This window comes from Leucoraja erinacea, chromosome 24 (assembly GCF_028641065.1).
Source record: "Leucoraja erinacea ecotype New England chromosome 24, Leri_hhj_1, whole genome shotgun sequence".
NCBI lineage: Eukaryota > Metazoa > Chordata > Chondrichthyes > Rajiformes > Rajidae > Leucoraja > Leucoraja erinaceus.
The window spans coordinates 19,777,046-19,798,191 of record NC_073400.1 but is presented as its reverse complement, the minus strand read 5'-3'; the positions used below and the strand labels follow the sequence as shown (position 1 = coordinate 19,798,191).

The window sequence follows — 21,146 nt, the reverse complement described above, 5'->3', positions numbered from 1 at the left end:
GGGTGCCATTGACCACTCAAAGCGCCGCCGAGCAACTAAACACCGAGTCATTTTGCATCGGCGTGCGGGAGGGTTTGTATTGAACACGCTGTTAGCGGGTTTGCAGGCAGCGGCCGCTATCAGGGAGGAGGAGGAGATGATGGAGCCGCTGCTGCTGTTGTGTGGGGCCCGTCATTCGCTCCAACACTTCTGAAGCAGCTGCATTAAAGATACTATAGCTATAGGACTTAGAGCTGCACCGCTCGGCCCCGTTGGCTGGCGGTGGCGAGGAGTTCCCAACGACCAAGGCAGTCCGAGGAGCGCTGACCTTCCTTCCTGCCCACCTCGCCCCCCTTCTCTCTCTTTCTCTCTCTCTGTCTCGCCCCCTTCAACCACACCCACCCTTATCCTGGGACCACTCCTCTACATCCAGCACTGATTCCCATTCCCGCCTCTATTCAGTCCTCACTGACATCCCCTGTGCTCATCTCCCCCCCCAATCTACTCATCCTGCGCTGATCACCCTATCCACCTCGCATTAATTCTCCTGCCGCCATACCCCCCCCATCCATCCTACACTTGTACCCTAATTCACCCTGCATTTACCCCTTTCCCATCCATCCTGTAACTCCACCTGTACTGATTCCCCCATCCATCCTGTACTAATCCATGCATTCATCCCATACTGACCCACCCTCCATTTACCCTGCACCTTCCCCTCATTCATCCTGCAGTGATCCTCCATTCATCCTGCACAGACCCTCAGATCCACACTGCACTGACCCACCTCCCCCCTTTCATCCTGTGCTGACCCCCCCATCCATCCTGTACTGATCCTCCCATTCAAGAAGAAGGGGGGGGGGAATAGTCTGAAGAAGGGTCTCGACCCGAAACGTTGCCGATTTCCTTCGCTCTTTAGATGCTGCCTCACCCGCTGAGTTTCTCCAACACTTTTGTCTACCCCCATCCATCCTGTAGTGACCCCCCCCCCCCCCCATTCAACACCACTGACATCCCCCATGCTCTCCCCTCACAATTTTACCTACTCCAACCAAGGCGTACTAATTCACCTGCCTCAATCCATCCATTCTGCACCGACTGCCTTCTAAGAGGTCTTCATTAGAGGTCTTTAAAATGATGAGAGGGATAGACAGAGTTGACGTGGATAAGCTTTTCCCACTGAGAGTAGGGAAGATTCAAACAAGGGGACATGACTTGAGAATTAAGAGACAGAAGTTTAGGGGTAACATGAGGGGGAACTTCTCAGAGAGTGGTGGCTGTGTGGAATGAGCTTCCAGTGAAGGTGGTGGAGGCAGGTTCGTTTTTATCATTTAAAAATAAATTGGATAGTTATATGGACGGGAAAGGTATGGAGGGTTATGGTCTGAGCGCAGGTATATGGGACTAGGGGAGAATACGTGTTCGGCACGGACTAGAAGGGTCGAGATGGCCTGTTTCCGTGCTGTAATTGTTATATGGTTATATGGTCTTATAATTTTGCTGCATGTCATTGTGGGATATATCATGTCTTGATTGGTGAATGTTTAGTTTGTGACTTTATTTGAAGCAGAAATAATATGGGAATGCTTCATTGAGTATAATTCCGACTGGCAACTACGCGCTTCGTCCGAGCATTTTATCGCACGCGTCATGCAAGCCATCTTAAATGACCACCTAAACTGCCATTTGGCAACCTAAAAAGCTGCCAAGGTTGCCCGGCTGGCAACAGAGAAAAAAGGTTAAGCGAGAGCCCTGAACAGTTCAGCCTGGTCCAGTCCCACAGTTGTGCACACTCACTAACCACAGGTGATCACTTTTCCCAACTGTGTGTCATGGAACCCCAAGATCCCATCCTTACCCTCCCCACCCATCCTTTCCAACCCATCCCACCTCCACCCATATTACTGTAGCTCTCCCACCTATCCACACCCACTGCTGCCGATGGGCTGAGGTTAGTGGGATCCTCTCCATCCCAACACCACGGGAACATCTGTCCAGAGATAAGTACATGCCCTTGGATCCAGGGTGGAGTATGGTCAACACCTGACCTATAAAGGGTGGGATTTTCCATGGGCTCGTCCTCTACCCTTGATTGAGGCAAAGTGTGGGATCCCAGAATAATTCACTGTTTCATACTCTTGGATCATGCTCTCCCTGGGGTTTCTGTGCCCTCCTCGTCTGGCTGGTCCAGGAACTGGCATCACAGGAGATTTCACTGTGTCATATATGGTGGCAGGAATCTCCAGCCTCTCCTTGTTCTGAGCCTGCTGAGAAAGCAGAGAGAGTTCAGAGGATTAGAGTTTATAAATTATGAGAGCGTTAGATAAGACAGGCCGTCAGAACCTTTCTCCCAGGGTGGAAATGTCAAATATTAGAGGGCATAACTTTAAGGTGAGCCGAGACTCAAAAGTGTTTAATTGTCATATGTATTGAAAACAGAAGAATTACATTCTTATTTGGAAGGGCAAATTTTAAAAGAAATGTGCGGGACAATTATTTTACTCAGAGATGCTGGGTGCCAGTAATGCCCCACTTAAGAGGCTTTTGAACAGGCACAATTATGGATGGATGTGGATCACATACAAACAGAGATTAGTTTAACGTGGCTTCTTGTTCAGTGTTGATATTATGGGCTGCAGGGAGCTTGTTTCTGTATGTACTGTTCTATATTATCCTTAGTCACCCATTGCATGGGCAAATTCATGAAGGCGTAAACACTAACTAGGTGTGTGGGGGTACACAGTGTACCCCAGTAACTGGGTGTGTGAGGTCAATGTACCCCAGTAACTGTGTGTTGGGACAGTGTACCCCAGTGACTGGGTGTAGAGACAGTCTACCTCAATCACTGGGGATTTGGGGGAGGACAGTGTATTACCAGTGAGAGTGGAGATGGATGAAGCAGCATCTCCTGTCCAACCTGAAGTGGATGTTGCTGAGATAAGTTTCAGTCTGATCTGAATTTTTTTCATTGAGTGCTTGGGATATTTCTGTGCCTTGTTATTGCTTTGAACTGTGGCAGAGTTCGGTGAGAGCTTACTCAACTATGATTTCTAATTCAGTGTGAGGTTGTGTTGTGCCTATATGGGATTCTGTGTCCTGCCTGCTGCAGAGATAGTAAGGATGGCCCCAGAGAACTGAGGGGTTCAGATCGCCCATCCCTGAGGCAATATGTGTCCCTTTACCATCTCGTTCTCCTCCCGAGGCTGTCTGTTGGCTGGATGTCTCTGTGATGGCTGGGGTTGTGCATAGATAGTCTCCATGTTTGATGGGCCTGTGGGGGAGAGTAAGAAGGATGAGTACCTGCCCTCACCACGCATCATCTCCTTTCCATCCCAGTCACTTTAACCCTCATCCCTGTCAACCATTCTATCCCTCCCCTCCTCACCCTTAGCCCTTCCCGATCTACCTCCTGATCATCCCAGTCCCTCCCACCTTTGTACTTCCTTCCCTCCCGATACTGCCCCCTTCCCCTACCTGCAATCAACCCTTGTGCTGTGACTCATTTCCCTTTCCAACCTTCATATTTCTCTGTTCTCAAATCTCTACCCCATTTACCCACTATTCCCTCCCCTCACCACTTCCTCTTCTCCCTGAGTGCACCTTCTCCATTTCATCCTCTGTCCTCTCCTGCACCAATTCATCATCTCCCATCTAGCACCATGTGCAGTCTTTCCTGGGACTGCGACCACTCTGGCTCATGGGCTGGGTATCAGATACTTGCCTCCAGTGACTAGAGCGTTTTGACCTCCTCCTGTTCTCCTCCTTACGATGAAGCAGACCAGAAAAATGATGCAAACAGCTACACAAGCTGCAACAACCGAAATAATAATAATAATTTGATTCCATGATCTCCTTCGTCCTAAAACAACAGAGGAGTCAAAATTTAATTATTCCATTTCCATTCTAGCTCTCCCACGGACAGAGAGTTGATGGGATCCATCTAGCCACATGGGTTTTGATGAAGTCCTCCATTAATACAGTTTCGGTGCCCTCAGTCCACCCTCTATCCACCCCTCAAAACATTCCCCTCCATCCCCACGTGGAATCCAAGGTGATTTACCTAATTGGATCCAAAATTAGCTTGGTGATGGGAGGCAAAGGGTAAAGGTGGAAGAATATATTTTTGATAGGATGTATTTGACTAGTGCTGCACCATAAAGGTGAAAGAAGATGTTGGTTTACCAGAAAAAGATACAATGTGCTGGAATAACTCAGTGGGTCAGGCGGCATCTCTGGGGGACATAGATAGGTAATGTTTCGGGTCAGAACCCTTCTTCGGACTGATTGTGGTGCATGGGGGAGGGGCGCATGGGGAATGCTGGATGAGTGCTGGGCAAAGCCCGGCAAATGATAGGTAGAAACAGGAAAGGGGGTTGATAGGCAGAAAGTTGGGCAAAGTCCAGCGATTTAAAAGACAAAAGGTGAGATAAGGATAGAAGAAATACTTTATTGTCTTTTAAATGTTATTATGGTGCCCGCTGCAACCACTTCATCAGGTTGCACATTCCATTTATGTACCACCTTCTGTGTGGAAAACATTGTCCAAACGTTTCCACTAAATCTTTCCCCTCGCACATTAAAGCTATGACTTCTATTTCTTGATTCTAAAGCCCTGGAGAAAAGACCATGTTCACCCTATCCATGCTACACGTGATTTTATACACCCCTGTAAGATCATTCAGCCTCCTACTCTCCAAGGAATAAAGTCCTAGCCTGCTCTACCTCTCTGTCTTTTGAGTCATGTCAACGTCCTTGTACATCTTTCTGTACGCTTTCCAACAATGGCATATCTCCTATAGCATGTTGACCAAAATTGAACTCAATATTCCAATGGTGGCTTCATCACGGTTTTGTACAACTGCAACATAGCATCCCAACTTCTATATTGAATGCCTATACTGATAAACGGCACAGTGCCAAAAGCCTTCTTCACCATCCTGTCAACCTGTGATGTTATTTTCAGGGAACTATGCACCTGTACTCAGTTCCTCTGTCGTATGAGACCCTCCAGAGATCAATGTTATAATACATTGATTAAGCCAGCTGGAATATATTGTGTACAATTTTGGCCATCATACTATAGAAAGGGTGTGATTTCACTGAAGCAGTGCAGATATTCACCAAAATGTCTGAGATTGAATGTTTCAGTTATGAGCGGAGACTGGACTGGTTGGGTTTCTTTTCTTTAGAGTGGAGGAGGCTGGGAGTGGAGGAGTACTATTATAGATGCATCACATTATGAGGGACCGAGATAGGGGAGATAGTGCAGGGCTCCCTTGGCAGCTTTTTAGGTTGCCAAATGACAGTTTAGGTGGTCATTTAAGATGGCTTGCATGACGCGTGCAATAATGTGCTCGGACGAAGTGCGTAGTTACCAGTCAGAATTATACTCAATGAAGCATTCACATATTATTTCTGCTTCAAGTAAAGTCACAAACTAGACATTCACCAATCAAGACATGATATATCTCACAATGACATGCAGCAAAATTATAAGACAGTATCTCAACTCTTTTTACACATTGCGTTGTAATTTCTATTAGTTCTTTCCACTTCCAAACAAAAATGTGGTTGGATTATTCAGCGTATGATCAACCCGTGTCAATAAATCCTGGACCATGGTAACATATATGCGTACGTATAGTTGTGAATGTTGCTCATTAAATAACTACAGTACTGATACTCCATATTAAGAGCATTGATTTGCCGTTAAAATAAATTCTGTATTAACTTGTCAACGGTAACAGTGACAATCGAACACTGCGGTTTTAATGTTTCATGTGTTCACAATTTAATTAATCCATCTTTATAGATTAAAACAAATAATAACATTGGGAATTAAAAGGCAGAATGGTTAGAAGGCAGTCGGTGCAGAATGGATGGATTGAGGCAGGTGAATTAATACGTGTTGGTTGGAGTAGGTAAAATTGTGAGGGGAGAGCACAGGTGATGTCAGTGGTGTTGAATGGGGGGTTCAGTACGGGATGGATGGGGATAGACAAAAGTGCTGGAGAAACTCAGCGGGTGAGGCAGCATCTATGGAGCGAAGGAAATAGGCAACGTTTCGAGTCGAGACCCTTCTTCAGACCTTTCGCCCCATTCTTCTTGAATGGGAGGATCAGTACAGGATGGATGGGGGGGGGGGGAGATCAGTGCAGGATGAATGGAAGGGGGGGGGGGGGGTCAGTACAGTGTGGATCGGAGGGTCAGTGCAGGATAAATGGGGAATCACTACAGGATGAATGGGGGAAGGTGCAGTGTAAATGGAGGGTGGGCCAGTACGGGATGAATGCGTGGATTAGTACAGGATGGATGATGGGTGAATCAGTACAGGATGGATGGAGGAGGTGCAGGATGGATGGGAAAGGGGTAAGTACAGGGTGAATTGGGGAACCAGTGTAGGATGGATGGGGGGGGGGGGGGGGGGGGGGTATGGTGGCAGGAGAATTAATGCGAGGTGGTTAGGGTGATCAGCGCAGGATGAATAGATGGGGTAGATGGGGAGGGGAGCACAGGGGATGTCAGTGAGGACTGAATATTGAGGCGGAAATGGGGATCAGTGCGGGATGTAGAGGAGGGGTCTCAGGATAAAGGGGGGGGGCGTACGATAGAGAGAGAGAGAGAGAGAGAGAGAGAGAGAGAGAGAGAGAAGGGGGGCGAGTTGGGGGAAGGAAGGTCAGCGCTCCTCGGACAACATAGTCCCGCTGCTTAGGCCATTGGGAATTCCTTGCCACCGCCTCCCTCCTCCGCCGGCCAACGGGGCCGAGCTGTGCAGCTCGAAGATCCTATAGTTATAGTATCTTTGGTGCAGCTGCTTCAGAAGTGTCGGAGCGAATGACGGGTCCTGCACAGCAGCGGCAGCAGCTCCATCTCCTCCTCCTCCCTGATAGCGGCCGCTGCTTGCAAACCTGCTAACGGCGATAACCGCTTTCAAAACAAACCCTCCCGCATGCCGAGGCCTCCTCCCTCCCTCCTCCCAACCTCGGCGTGCGGGAGTGGTTTTTTTTAAGCGCCGTTAGCGCATTTGCAAGTAGCGGCCGCTATCAGGGCGGGCGGGGTGCGGGAGGAGGAGGAGATGGAGCCGCTGTTCGGTGCCCGTCATTCGCTTCGACCCTTCGTCACCACACACCTAGTATCTTTCTCACGCAATACAGCCGTCACCGCCGACACAAAACGTCTCGTTCCCTTTCTCCTGAGATGCTGCCTGACATGCTGAGTTACTCCAGTTTTTTGTGTCTATCTTTGGTACAAACCAGTATCTGGTTGCCAAGCCGGGTAAAATGACTCGGTGTTTGGTTGCCTGGCGGCGCTTTGAGTGGTCAATGGCACCCAGGCAATCGTTAATTTTGAGTCCTGTAGTGTGAATAGATTTTTCTAATAGAAGATATATATTTAAGGAGAGTAGTGAAAGGTTATAGAGGATCTGTGGAAGATTTGTTTCGCCTGGAGGGCAGACAAAATCTGAAACACACTCCCTAAGAAGGTGGTGGGGCAAATATTCTCACAGTATTAAAGCCTCTGGGCAAGGGCATACATTTCCAAGGCTAGAAAGCTATGGATCAAGTACTGGTCCCATTGGGCAGACTATACAAACATTTACAACCACACACTACCAGCCTCAGGACTCTAACTCAGGAGTCAAACTACTGAATGGTCCACCCATAAGCCAGGTATAATCCTGATCTTGCAATCTACCACATTGCCAACATTGGACTTTTTCTTTGAAACTAACATTACAATGCTGCAAATATATATTCTGCATTCCGGTATTTTTCTTTTGATTGTGTATAGCTTGATTGTAGTTATATGTATGTTTAAGAAGGAACTGTAGAGGCTGGAAAATCAAATGTAGACAAAAATCCTGGAGAAACTCAGCGGGTTAGGCAACATCTATGGAGCGAAGGAATTAGGCAACATTTCGGATCGAAACCCTTCTTCAGTCTGAACATGTTACCCACATTATTCTACATTTGTTAGATCCTTGCCCGCTCACTTAACTTGCCTTATTAGCCTTTAATAATTACCTTATGCTCATTCATAACTTACTTTCCTACGTTTTGGGCCTTTTACACGAGTCATGTTAAAATTCATATACTGGTGGAGGCTCCAGAACGAGCCCTTTGGCAATATTATATGTTGTTCATTTATGCCTACTCTGTTTCCTGTTATCCTGCCAGTCTTCTGTTCACTCCAACACAAATTCTGCTGCACTACAAGCTTTTATTTTCTTCAATAACGTTTGATGGAACATCTCCATGAAATGCCTTATGGAAATCTAATAACAGTGCACCTTCATTAGTTTCTGTTCCTTCTTGTTTGTAACAAAGTGCCCTAAGACACATTTCTTCCCTCAGTGATTCTCTCTGGAGCTAACTTATTTCACATAGATTCAAATTGCAATTTCACTTTTTGTATTTTGGACCCACCCAAGCTTTCAGGTCTGTTCAGCATGATGTTGAATAAAAGTTTGGAATCCTACAGTTCCAGCATGGATTTCTTTCTCTCTTCTGTAATTCATCTCCTATTTGCACCTTCTACAGCCAGGTTCTGTACAGAAAACAAGTATTCACCATCTCTCAGCCAGCATCACCATCGCCTCTGTTATGTGTGTGTCTCTCTGTCGCTATCATTGGCATTCTCTCAGTATTTCCGATTCCACCTTTCTGTCACATAAAATACATTTGATTTCTAATTTTTCCAATTTCTGACATAAAATCATCGACCTGGAATGTTGGTTATCTTTCTCTCATATCATTGGCTTTTGAACCGTTGGAGCATTTCCAATATCTTCTGTTTTTATTGCATATTTCCAAAATCAGCAGTGTGTTTCACTCACCCGATGTGGCCTGTTTGCAGTCGTCCGTCAGCCAGATCTGGGCCGTGCCCTCACTGACCAGGTTGCTGGCCTCACACTTGTACTCAACGTCCCCGACCCCTGCTGTGTGATGAACCTCTATCGTCTCTCCGTGTCGCCGGGGGCGATGGATGGTGCCGTTTCCCAGAGGTTCTCCTCCCCTCCACCACCTGAAGCTGGTGGGGTCGCCAGAGGTCACGGAGCAGGTCAGCTTGCAAATCCCGGTGATGTTCTGAATCTTAATCTGTGTTCCTGTCACGGGCTCTGAGGATGGGGTAGAGAGAAGAAAGATGAGTAAAGGAGATCCTTGTGGACCCCACGATACCCAACACCCCGGCTCCAAGAGCCACGTCAACATTAAGCCACTCCCAGCTAATTTCCACCCACCAGTTTAACTCTTCCCTGCCCCCCCCCCCCCCCCCTCAGTTCAGCGAGTTGTTGCTGTGAGAAGTCCACACGTGATGCGCCCTCTTCACATCCACCAACTCTCCACCATGTCCTGCTTATGGCTCTGTATCTTAAGTGATAGGAGTTGAATTAAACCATTTGGCCCATCAAATCTACTCCACCATTCAATCATGGATGATTGAACCTGGGGATTCTCTCCAGGCGCAGGGTTTTTTTTCACTTCCTCAAAAGGTCCCTGCGTCCCTTGTGCACCTGAGTGTGACCCAGCCCAGACCGGTCCTGAACCTGATCCAAGAGTGTCAGCCCTGTGACTGTGATGAGCACAGACCCAGACTGGGATAGTGTGCCATGTTCCAGAGTGAATCCAGCACCATGCAGATCCTGGGTCACACACCGTCTCCCCCACAGAGACTGAAACAGCTCACAAATCGGGGGTGTAAATAGCAAGTTGTTCCCAGTCTTGTGATGGGACACATTCTGAGAGGGGAACCAAGTTGTCAGAATGAAAAAATGTCAAAATGGACAGAGCAGAGATCTGGGGCTGCAGAGTCACCCTCACTGAAAGCAGATACATGGGCAGGGAAATCTCCTGATCACTGCCCCCCCCCCCCCCCATCCTCAGCAGATGAACTAGCTCTACCCCATGTTGGACCACACTTAGAATGCGTCCTGAGACCAGCAAAGGCCAGAACGTCCTCTAGGTGGGGATTTCAATGTCCAACATGGGAGTGGGTTGGTAGCACCTCCACAGACTGAGCCTCCAACTCCTGAGGGACAGCGGGCCATGGTGGGCTGCGACCAGGGATAATCTGGCCTGACCTGGCCATCCCCAGGCTACCAGTGGCAGGTGCATCTGTCCCTGACACCAATGATGAGACTTATCACTGTACAGTCCTTGTGGAGACAAGTCTGGTCTTCACACCAAAGGCTCATCCCCATCATATTGTGTGGCACCTACAATTGAGCTCAGTGGGAGAGGCTCAGAATAGATCATGCAGCTGACAACTGGGGTCTATGCGTTCCTGTGGACAGCAGCAGAACTGTCCACCACGCAGACTGTAACCTCATGGTTCACGCCACCATTCCTGTCACCGAGGGGGGTCAACCCTGGTTTACTGAGGAGCGCAGAGGACATGAAGCAGCACCAGGTGGAGATAAACACGACAATGTTATATTCACAAATATGGCTTTATTTTCTCCCTATGTGAACAACACACGTAAATATTATTTTATTTACTCCCTTGCTGGGTCAGCAGAGCTTGAGAGACATTATAAACACACATCAAGCAGGATTAAAGAGGGCCTTAAATTGTTCAGTTCCAGCTGCATTCTTAAGTAAAAACCAAAAATGCTGAAAATAGTTAGAAGGTCAGGCCGCATCTGTGGCAAGAGAAACAGTTAACATTTTAGGTTGAAGACTCGTCTTCAGTCATAGTCTTTGACCTAACGTCTGTATGACGTTATGACTGCAATCACTTACTAGTTGGGTAATGTGCTTCTTTGTTATTAAACAATTTACCATGTTATTCTACATTTGTTAGATCCTTGCCCGCTCACTTATCTTGCCTTATTATCCTTTAATAATTACCTTATGTCCACTTCATATCTTACTTTCCTACATTTTGGGCCTTTTACACGAGCCATGTTAAAATTCATATACTAGTGGAGGCTCCAGAACAAGCCCTATGGCAATATTATATGTTGTTCATTTATACCTACTCTGTTACCTGTTATCCTGCCAGCCTTCTGTTCATTCCAACACAAATCCTGCTGACCTACAAGCTTTTATTTTCTTCAATAACTTTTGATGGAACATCTCCATCAAATGCTTTATGGAAATCTATTAACAGTGCACCTTCATTAGTTTCTGTTCTTTCTTATTTGTAACAAAGTGCCCTAAGACACATCTCTTCCCTCAGTGACTCTCTCTTTGGAGCTAACTTATTTCGTGTAGATTCTAATTGCTATTTCTCTTTTTGTATTTTGGACACACCTAAGCTTGCAGGTCTGTTCAGCGTGATGTTGAATAAAAGTTTGGAATCCTACAGTTCCAGCATGGATTGTTTTCTCTCTTCTGTAATTCATCTCGTAATTGCACCTTCTACAATCAGGTTCTGTACAGAAAACAAGTATTCACCATCTCTCAGCCAGCACCACCATCGCCTCTGTTATGTGTGTCTCTCTGTCGCTATCATTGGCATTCTCTTTGTATTTCCGATTCCACCTCTGTCACATAAAATACATTTGATTTCTAACGTTTCCAATTGCTGACATAAAATCTTCGAACTGGACTGTTGTTTATCTTTCTCTCATATCATTGGATGTAGAATCTTCGGAGTGTTTCCGATATTTTTTGTTTTTATTACACATTTCCAGTATCAGCAGTGTGTTTCTCTCACCAAATGTGGCCTGTTTGCAGTTGTCTGTCAGCAGGATCTGTGCCGTGCCCTCACTGACCAGGTTCCTGGCCTCACATCTGTACTCAACGTCCCCGACCCCTGCTGTGTGATGAACCTCTACCGTCTCTCCATGTTGCGAGACGTGGTGGGTGCTGTCATTTCCCAGAGGTTCTTGTCCCCTCCACCACCTGAAGCTGGTGGGGTCGCCTGAGGTAACGGAGCAGGTCAGGTTGCAGATCCCGGTGATGTTCTGAGCCTTAATCTGTGTTCCTTCCACGGGCTCTGAGGTTGGGGCAGAGAGAAGAAAGATGAGTAAAGGAGGTCCATGTGGGCCCCACAATACCCAACACCCCGTCTCCAACAGCCACAGGTGAACTTTAATCCGATCCCAGCTCATTTCCACCTACCAGTTTAACTCTTTCCCCCCCCCCCCTTCAGTTCAGCGAGTTGTTGCTGCACAAAGTCCACACGTGATGCGCCCCCTTTCCAACTACTACTGCCCGCAATCATCCACCAACTATCCACCATGTCCTGTTTATGGCTCTGTATCATGTGATAGGAGTAGAATTAAACCATTTGGCCCATCAAATCCACTCCGCCATTCAATCACGGATGATTGAACCTGGAGATTCTATCCAGATGCAGGGTTTTTTTCAATTCTGCAAATGGTCCCTGTGTCCCTTATGCACCTGAGTGTGACCCAGCCCAGGCCGGTCCTGGACCTGGTCCAAGAGTGTCAGCCCTGGGACTGTGATGGGCGTAGACCCAGACTGGGATAGTGTGCCATGTTCCAGAGTGAATCCAGCACCATGCAGATCCTGGGTCCCACACCGTCTCCCCCACAGAGACTGAAACAGCTCACAAATCGGGGGTGTAAATAGTAAGTTATTCCCAGTCTTGTGATGGGACACATTCCGAGAGGGGAACCAAGTAGTTAGAATGGAGAAACTGTCAAAAGGGACAGAGCAGAGATCTGGGGTTGCAGAGTCACCCTCACTGAAAGCAGATACATGGGCAGGGAAATCTCCTGATCACTGCCCTCAATCCTCAGCGGATGAGCTGGCTCTCCCTCATGTTGGACGACACTTAGAAAATGTCCTGAGAGCAGCAAAGGCCAGAATGTCCTCTAGGTGGGGATTTCAATGTCCACCATGGGAATGGGTTGGTAGCACCTCCACCTGGCCACCCAGGCTACCAGTGGCAGGTGTATCTGTCCCTGACACCAATTATGAGACTTCTACCTCGTCAGTCCCTATGTCTTCCCTCGCAAGGGACTGAATTCCATCCCTCACCAGCCGAGCTACTCCCCCTCCTCTGCCCACCTGCCTGTCCTTTCTATAGGATGTATAACCCTGAATATTAAGTTCCCAGGCTCGATCCACCTGCAGCCACGTCTCAGTAATCTCCACAATGTCATATCTACCAACCTCTAACTAGGTATGTTGCAAAGCGTACCTGAAGCGTCACTGAAAATCTGTCCCAGCCCGTGTGCTCGATTTTGGCGCCGTTTAGAGGGGGGCGGGTTTAAAACGTGATTTTCTCTAGGCTGTTCAAATCGAGTTTGTTCAGCCTAGTTAATTATTAACGAAAATTCGCTGGTAGGTTCCCTCACATGAGCTATTATTAGTTTTACGAGTTTTTCCTAAGTGCTATAGTAGTTTAAAAATTAACCTCTAAACCCCCGACGGCTCGCAACCAGCTATAGAGCAGAAATCTGAAGGGTAGCAGTATTTTTTTACATTAAAAAGGGCTTCTTAAGATCACTTTATACAAAGTTTAATATTGCGAGTAGCTAATTTTGGGCCCATTATATCCCGCAGTATTTTTCTGGGCATTTGAGAGCACAAATCTACCACAATGTGAACGTTCTAAACCAGCGCGTTCACAGGATCCCACAAGAAAGCGGATTTAAAATGGACTTTAATTCACAGCAGTTGAACACTAAATTCCTTCCATTTGGCCTATAAATTAATGTAAATGAGATTTAAAAATCATGTTTTATTGTGAATTATTTGTGAATATTATTTGGACACTTAGGCTATTTAAAAATGTTAATCATTTATTAAGAAATGGATAGATGTTTAGATCTAGTAATTGAAGTTTGAAATTAGCTACAAGTGGGTAACTAACTAATTATATGCTTTAATTTCAGGTCATCCGAGTAAGATTATTTTATATTTGTTTCAGAATGCTTCAATCTATGATAACTGAAATTTCATTCAGTTCTCTTAATTTTTAAGAAGGTTATGTGCTTTTGACTGTTCACGATCACAGCTTTTTTGTTATGTCCATAGAAAATCAATAGGGAACAAGATGCTAATTTCCGAGTATGAAAATGGCCATAACTTTTTAAATACTTGAGATATGAAAGTGAATTAGGTGCCAAATTAAACTTCTTTTTATGCTTTATCTGATGGGATAAATTACAGACTTGATTTTTTAAATCTCAAAATTTTGTAACATTGCTACTCTAACTGAGCCTCAAGCTCATCTACTTTACTCCTTATACTTCGCACATTCATATACAATAACTTTTAATTCCTAACACATCTCACCTTTCACATCGATCCCTCTTACACTTGGCCATACTCTCCTATCCCTTTGTGAGCTTCCTTTCCCGTTAATTCTGGGGTCATTAACCATCCCTTTACTCTCTTTCTCTTTAACTCCGTCCTCGACTATCCCATTTGACACCCCACCCCCCTTATTCAGTTTAAAACCACCCGTGTAGCAGTGGCAAACTGCCTGTCATAACGCTGGTCCCCCAAAAGTACCATATGTCCTTTTATTCTGAGGCTATGGCCTCGGGTCCTGGACTCAATCATTAATGGAAACATATTCTCCGCATCCAGTCTATCCAGGAAACAGCAGAGAGCCCCTATACATATCCAGCTCCAGGCAACTTCCAAGCTATAGTACTGAAGACCTGTACTCCTGAAGTCGTGGCACGTCTGGCCAAGTTGTTTTTGCAACATTGGCATCCAGTGACAATGTGGAAAATTCCCCTCATGTTTGCTGTTCAAAAACAGGATGAATCCAATCAGCTGATCACCTTCCAATTGGTCTACTCTTGATCACCAGCAAAGTGAGAGAAGCTATTGTTGACACTTCTATCAGACAGCAATTACCAATAACCTGCTCACTGAAGCTGAAGATCTTATCTGAAGATCTCATCAGGCCTTTGGTCCAAGAGTGGAACGAAAAGCTGAGTTGCAGAGATAAGGCGAGGATGACTGTCCTCAACATCAACGCATTGTTTGACTGAGTGACATTAGGGAGCTCTTGTAAAACTAAAATCAATGAACATCCAGGGGTTAACACTCTGACGTGAGTCACACCTCACACGGAGGAAGATGGTTGTGGTCATTGGAGGTCAGTCAACCGAGCCACAGGTCATCACTGCAGGTGTCCCACAGGGCAGTGTCCTGGGCTCAACCAGCTGCTTCATCAATTACCTTCCTGGCATTGCAACATTTGACTGATGATGGCACAATGTTCAGTTCCATTATCAACTCAACTGCATGCAGCAGGACCCAGAGAACATTCAGGCAGTGGCTGATAAGTGGGAAGTTTGCAACCACGTGATGGAAGTGTCAGCAGGAGACAGCCCCGTGCTTGAGACTCAATGATTCTCCCAGCAGCAAGTCCCACATCATCAAAACAACGGAACAGCAACTCAACAATACTAATTACACATGCTCTGTGGCTATTGGAGAAAGTTTGAGGCTGGGTATCCCGTAGGAGTGACTCACTTCCTGACACCCTGACCTTTCCCCGTCTACATGGCACGTCAGGAGTGTAAAGCGCCTGTCCCACTTTCACGACCTTTACAGGCGACTGACGACCGTGATAGGTCGCCAACATTTTCAACATGTTGAAAATTCAGCGATGACCAGAAAGATGCCACGACTCTTTGGAGACCTCTCACGACTACGGTCGCGAGCGGTCTCCCATGGTCATGAGTGGGCACCCGCGACATGTCACCAGGGGTCGCCTGTATGGTCGTGAGAGGTCTCCAAAGAGTCGTAGTGTCTTTCTGGTCGCCGCTGAATTTTCAACATGTTGAAAATTTTGGCAACCTATCACGGGTCCCAGCAGTTGCTTGTAAAGGTCGCAAAAGTGGGACAGGCACTTAAGGGAACACTCTTCAAATACCTGGGTGAGTGCAGCTCCAACATCTCTCGAGAAGTTGCCATCACCTACAACTGAAGCAGCTGCTTAATCAGATCCCTACCCACTTCCCTAAATACTCCCACCGTCCAGCAGCCTAAGCTCTTCCTCCTCCATCCTAACATCATCCTTCTGCCACTCTGAGCACTGGCACCACCACCCCAAGCAGTCCCTCTGTCCAATCCCTAAACATTCCATCCCTCCACAAATGTGGGTGGTGTGTGTGTCATCCAGAAAATTCACCAGGGAGTCTGAAGGAAATTCCCTTCCCCGTGGAGCAGTGAGAACGTGGGAACCGTTCACGATTCGATGCTTCACGGCCCAGCGTCCGGGATGTGATGGGTCTGTCCCCCAGCCTGGCACTACACTGGGACCATGACCCCCACTCTGCACACTGGCAGTCAGTGAGGTTCAATAAACTGGGGAATGCACAGGATCTGCCCTCGCCCATTAATTGGGAGTGTTCAGGAGCCGGGGGCTTCCGCGGCAGTCTCACTCACCGTACACCTCCAGTCGAACTCTTGCCCGAGTTTCACCTCCTGAACGTGTAATAACATCCACCTGGTAATCACCAGCGTCATCTCTCCGTAAATCACGGATTTCCAGACTGAAGTTCCCGCAGTGAAGAGTTACCCGTCCCGTGTAGTTGATGGTATAGTATTCAATAGTCTCAGCCGAGCACTTGGCTATCTTGGTGTTGGGTGATGTCCGGCTCCACTCAATGCTGTCAACATCCGGTGCAGCTGTGATCCCAGCAGGTAAGGAGACCGAGTGTCCCCGAGCTCCGGTCACGTTGGCAGCGGCGGCCCCAGTCCCAGCTGAGGAGACAAGAGAGGCAGTCAGCAGGAGAGCTCGGTGACTGGAGGAGGAACGGAGCTGGGAGAATCACAGAGCACAGGAGTAGGCCATGCGGCCCATCGTCTGGCTCCCGGCTCTGTTAGAGACCCGGCCCACAGTTCCTACATCACATAGTGAGCCCACGGGGGGAACAGAGTGAAGACATTCTGCACCGGGGCCGAGGAAAGAAGTTACTGCCGGCAGCCAGATATAGACGGATGGGTCAGGGGGAACAGACACGGCAAATGGGACCTGGTCTGAAAATGAAGGGGGATGGGGTGAGTTTGGAGAGAGTGAACATGGTGGAGGAACGGGGTAAATGGTAGGGTGTGAGTAATATGGTGGGGCAGATCCCTGGAAAGAAGCAGACCCCTGGAGTGCACTTACACAGATCCCTGAAGGAGGAAGTAAGGACAGGTGGGTGACTGAATACCACACAAGAAACTGGATCAAAAGGTGAGAGCACATGATCCAGGGAAAATTGGCCAATCGGATGCAAAATTATCTGGGTGATTGGAGGCAGAAGATATTGGTAGAGGGTTGGTTTTGTTATTGGAACCCTGTGACCAGTCGTGTACTGCAGGGATTGTTGTTGGGATTCTTACTGCCCGAGTACAATAAAAATGTTTAATTCGTAAGTTTGCAGATGACACAAAAAAAAAATCAGTGGAGTCATTGTTCGGAACATGGTCATAGACTGTAGAATATACTGTTAGAAACATAGAAAATAGGTGCAAGAGTAGGCCATTCTGCCCTTCGAGCCTGCACCGCCATTCAATATGATCATGGCTGATCATCCAACGGTATCCTGTACCTGCCTTCTCTCCATACCCCCTGATACCTTTAACCACAAGGGCCACATCTAACTCCCTTTAAAAATATAGCCAATGAACTGGCCTCAACTACCTTCTGTGGCAGAGAATTCCAGAGATTCACCACTCTCTGTTCAGTTGTTAAAATGGGCAGAGCGATTACAGGTGGAATTTGTTTCTAATAAGTGCAAAATTTGCCATTTTGGGAAGTTATAGAATTAGAACATATTAAGAATGGTAGGGTCATAATGAGTGTTGAAACACAGAGGGATCTTGATATACTCGGTCCAAGGATCTCTACAGGTGGCAGCATAGGTGGATCTGGTGGTGAAGGTATACGGAATATTTGCCTTCATTGGTTGAACACAAGTTCACCTGCACTTTGTCTAGCCTCATCCACTGCATCTGGTGTTTATGATGTAGCCTCCTTTACATCAACAGGATGAAGCATAGATTCGGCAACCATTTTACCGAGCACTAGCCCTCGGTCTGCCAAGGCCTGCTGCATCTCTTGGCTGCTAACTATTTTTAAATCACCTGGGCCTTTCTGTCCTGGACCTCCTCCATTGTCAAAATGAGGCTACATGCAGACTGGAAATAGCACCTCAAATTCCATCTGTCGCTTACAACCCATAGAATTCTCCAATATTAGGGAACTCTTCTGCCTGGCCACTGTTCTTTTCCACATTATCCCCGCGCACCCCACTTCCCAGCACAATCAGTCCGGGGGAAGGGTTCCAAGATAAAACGTCACCTATCTATGTTCTCCAGAGATGCTGCCCACAGCAGTTACTCCAGCACTTTATATCTTTGGTTCTTTTTTTTGGTAAACCAGCATTTGCAGTTCCTTATATCGCCATACCAAAGGTGTTAGAGGTTATGGTGAAAAGGCAGGAGAATGGGGTTAGGAGGGAGAGATAGATATTATATATAATATTGAACACCCAACACAGATCCTTTTGGAACTCCATTGGTCACAGACCTCCAGCCAGAATAACACTCTCCCCCCACAACCTTCTACCTTCTATGAGTGAGCCAGTTCTGAATCTGAATGTCCAAGTCGCTGTGGATCCCATGAATCTTAAATCAGGCCCTTCATCCCAGTGCTATGACATTATCTGGCTTTCAACCTCTCCAAACACCAACCATTTGCTGGTTCATTTATTGTGTATTCCCAACCTTGTTTTGCTTCTCCAAACATCTCACCACACACCTCTCTGGAGTAAACTTCATTTCCCTGCCCAGCTGACCAGATTTCTCCTCCTCAGTTCTTCATTCTCCTCCTCATTGTCAATGACACACAATTTTTAACTTCTGCAAATTGACCCCTCTCTCTCTGTCTTTGTTTCTCTCTCTTTTTCTCTCTCTCCCTCTCTCTCTCTCTCTCTCTCTTCATCTTCCCCCTCCTCCTCCTCCATTTGTGTGTGTGCAAGGAACTGTCTCTGCTGTGTTGTGCCATTCTGTTATTAGACATCTCACTTGGAGTTGGGGTTCATTACTGTTATCCATCAGAGCTCATAGTCTGAATGCCCAGAGCCCTGTAGAAGTCAGAAGCTGCTGTCAGGGTGCAATGAGCTGGTTCTGATAGGGAGGGTGTTTGGTCAAACATTGCATCAAATGGTGGCAGGAAGTGGTTCAGGCTCAGAACACTTTGCTGAACAAGAAGTATGTGAAGTGAAAAATAGAGCTGGACTGCGGATGTAAAGCGAGAGTAGTGGAATGGGTGGAGGGCGGGAGGTTGTTGAAGGGAGGGAGGGAGGGAGGGAGGGAGGGAGAGAGATAGCGAGGCACAAATGGCAATACAATGTTAACTACAGAGAGGTTTGTAGAGATGTCAGGAACCAGCAGAAAGTGACAGAACTGGAGAAAGAGGCACAGAAATAGGGTCAGTGAGAGAAGGAGTGTTTCGATAGAGAGAGAGATAAAGAAAGATAACATCAGCAGAATGGAAGAGGGGCTGTGAATGACAGAGAGATGGACCGAATGAGAGACCAGTGTGTCCCACCTTTATGACAGTGTGGCAGCATTTGGGCTAGCATGAAGCCAGGAAATTACCACAATGGGTTGAATGGGTTGGAAAACCTGCACAATCCTCATACCCATCGATAACCAGAGTTGATCATTAATATCTGTACTTACCTACAAAGACGGCGATGAGGGATGCACAGAGTAGGAAGGGGATCCTCCTCAAAGAAAAGTGCCACATCTTGAAGTGATGTTTCAGCGATGCGAGATTTAAAATAAGTGAAAAGATCAGGAACTGACTCCTCCTCAGACCCGCCTGTGATAGGGTAATAGGCAGCATGTTCTGCATGTGACAGAGGATACATACAGAGAAGAAACACATTGCACTGACCTCTTCCGTACCAACATTCTGACTTGTTTGCTTTTTCATTTTGTTTTAATTAGAATCTCTATCCCAGTCTCTATGCATCAGTTGATCTCTGTCTCATGGACCGTATTATTATAACTCTCTACATATGTGACTCTCTCTACATCGTTGCATGTACCTCTCCATGCACACATCCGCACACAGTCCTGTTCTCTCTCCACCGCACTCTCTCTCTCTCTCTCTCTCTCTCTCCTCTCTCTCTCTTCTCCCCTTTCTCTCTCTCTCTCTCTCTCTCTCTCTCTCTCTCTCACACACTCTCTCTGTCTGTTTCTCTCTCTCTCCTCTCTCTCCTCTCTCTCTCTCTCTCTCTCTCTCTCTCTCTCTCTCCACTCTCTCTCTCTTATCTTCTCTTCATCCTCTCCTCTCTCTCTCTCTCTCTCTCTCCTCTCTCTCCCTCTCTTTTCCTGTGTACTGCAGTGCAGCCAATGTAACTCCACTTTCCAGTGAGTGAGAAAAGGGGGAATTATAAACCAGTTAGCCTTACATCGGTAGTGGGGAATAGAGCTGGAGTCGATTATAAAAGATGTTATAGCAGCGCATATGGAAAACAGTGACGGGATCGGTCAAAGTCAGCATGGATTTATGAAGGGGATATCATGTTTGACTAATCTTTTGAAATTTTTTGACGAGGTAACAAATTGAATGTATAAGGGAGAGCCACTGGATGTGGTGCATCTGGACTTTGAAAAAGCCTTTGAAAAGTTCCCACACAAGAGATTACTGCGCAAACGTACAGCACATGGTATTGGGGGTAAGGTATTGACATGGTTGACATGGGTAGAGAACGGATTGGCAGACAGGAAGCAAAGAGTAGGCATTAACGGGTCCTTTTCAGAATGGCAGGCAGTGACTAGTGGGATGTCGCAAGGCTCGGTGTTGGGACTCCCATTGTTTACAATATATACTAGACTGTGGGTGTAGGCGGCATGCAGCGTCACACACACTAACTATCTCCCCCGCACTCACGCTAATTACCCCCCTTGATATTATATTAATATTATTAATTTGCTCCTTTTACCCCATAAACACCTTATCTACTGACGCATAGCCCCCAACTTGCAGTCACACCTAGAGAGGGGGGGAGGGGGCGGGTGTAGAGAGTGAGGGCAGAGAGAGAAGGGGCAGAGACAGAGACACAGAGAGAGGGGCAAGAGGGAGAGGGGGGTGGAGCGGAGGAGAAGAGGGAAGGGGGGGAGGAAGGAGGGGAGGAGAGGGTGAGAATGAGGGGGAGATAGAGGGGGTGTGCTGAGAGGGGGGTGAGGGGGAGAGGTGGGGAGCAGGGAGGGGGAGGTAGG

The 21,146-nt window shown here is 47.0% G+C and overlaps 1 protein-coding gene across 1 annotated transcript; it reads right to left on the bottom strand.

The window, feature by feature from the left end:
• Nucleotides 1-1,105: 1,105 nt before the first annotated feature.
• On the bottom strand, nt 1,106-19,883 carry LOC129708734 (hemicentin-1-like). Its single transcript, XM_055654691.1, is given in 8 exon segments — nt 1,106-2,246; nt 3,162-3,250; nt 3,701-3,838; nt 8,816-9,097; nt 11,641-11,922; nt 16,311-16,628; nt 19,599-19,702; nt 19,704-19,883. Coding segments are annotated over 8 exon segments (1,518 nt in total). The 5' UTR covers nt 19,790-19,883; the 3' UTR covers nt 1,106-2,027.
• Nucleotides 19,884-21,146: the final 1,263 nt, after the last annotated feature.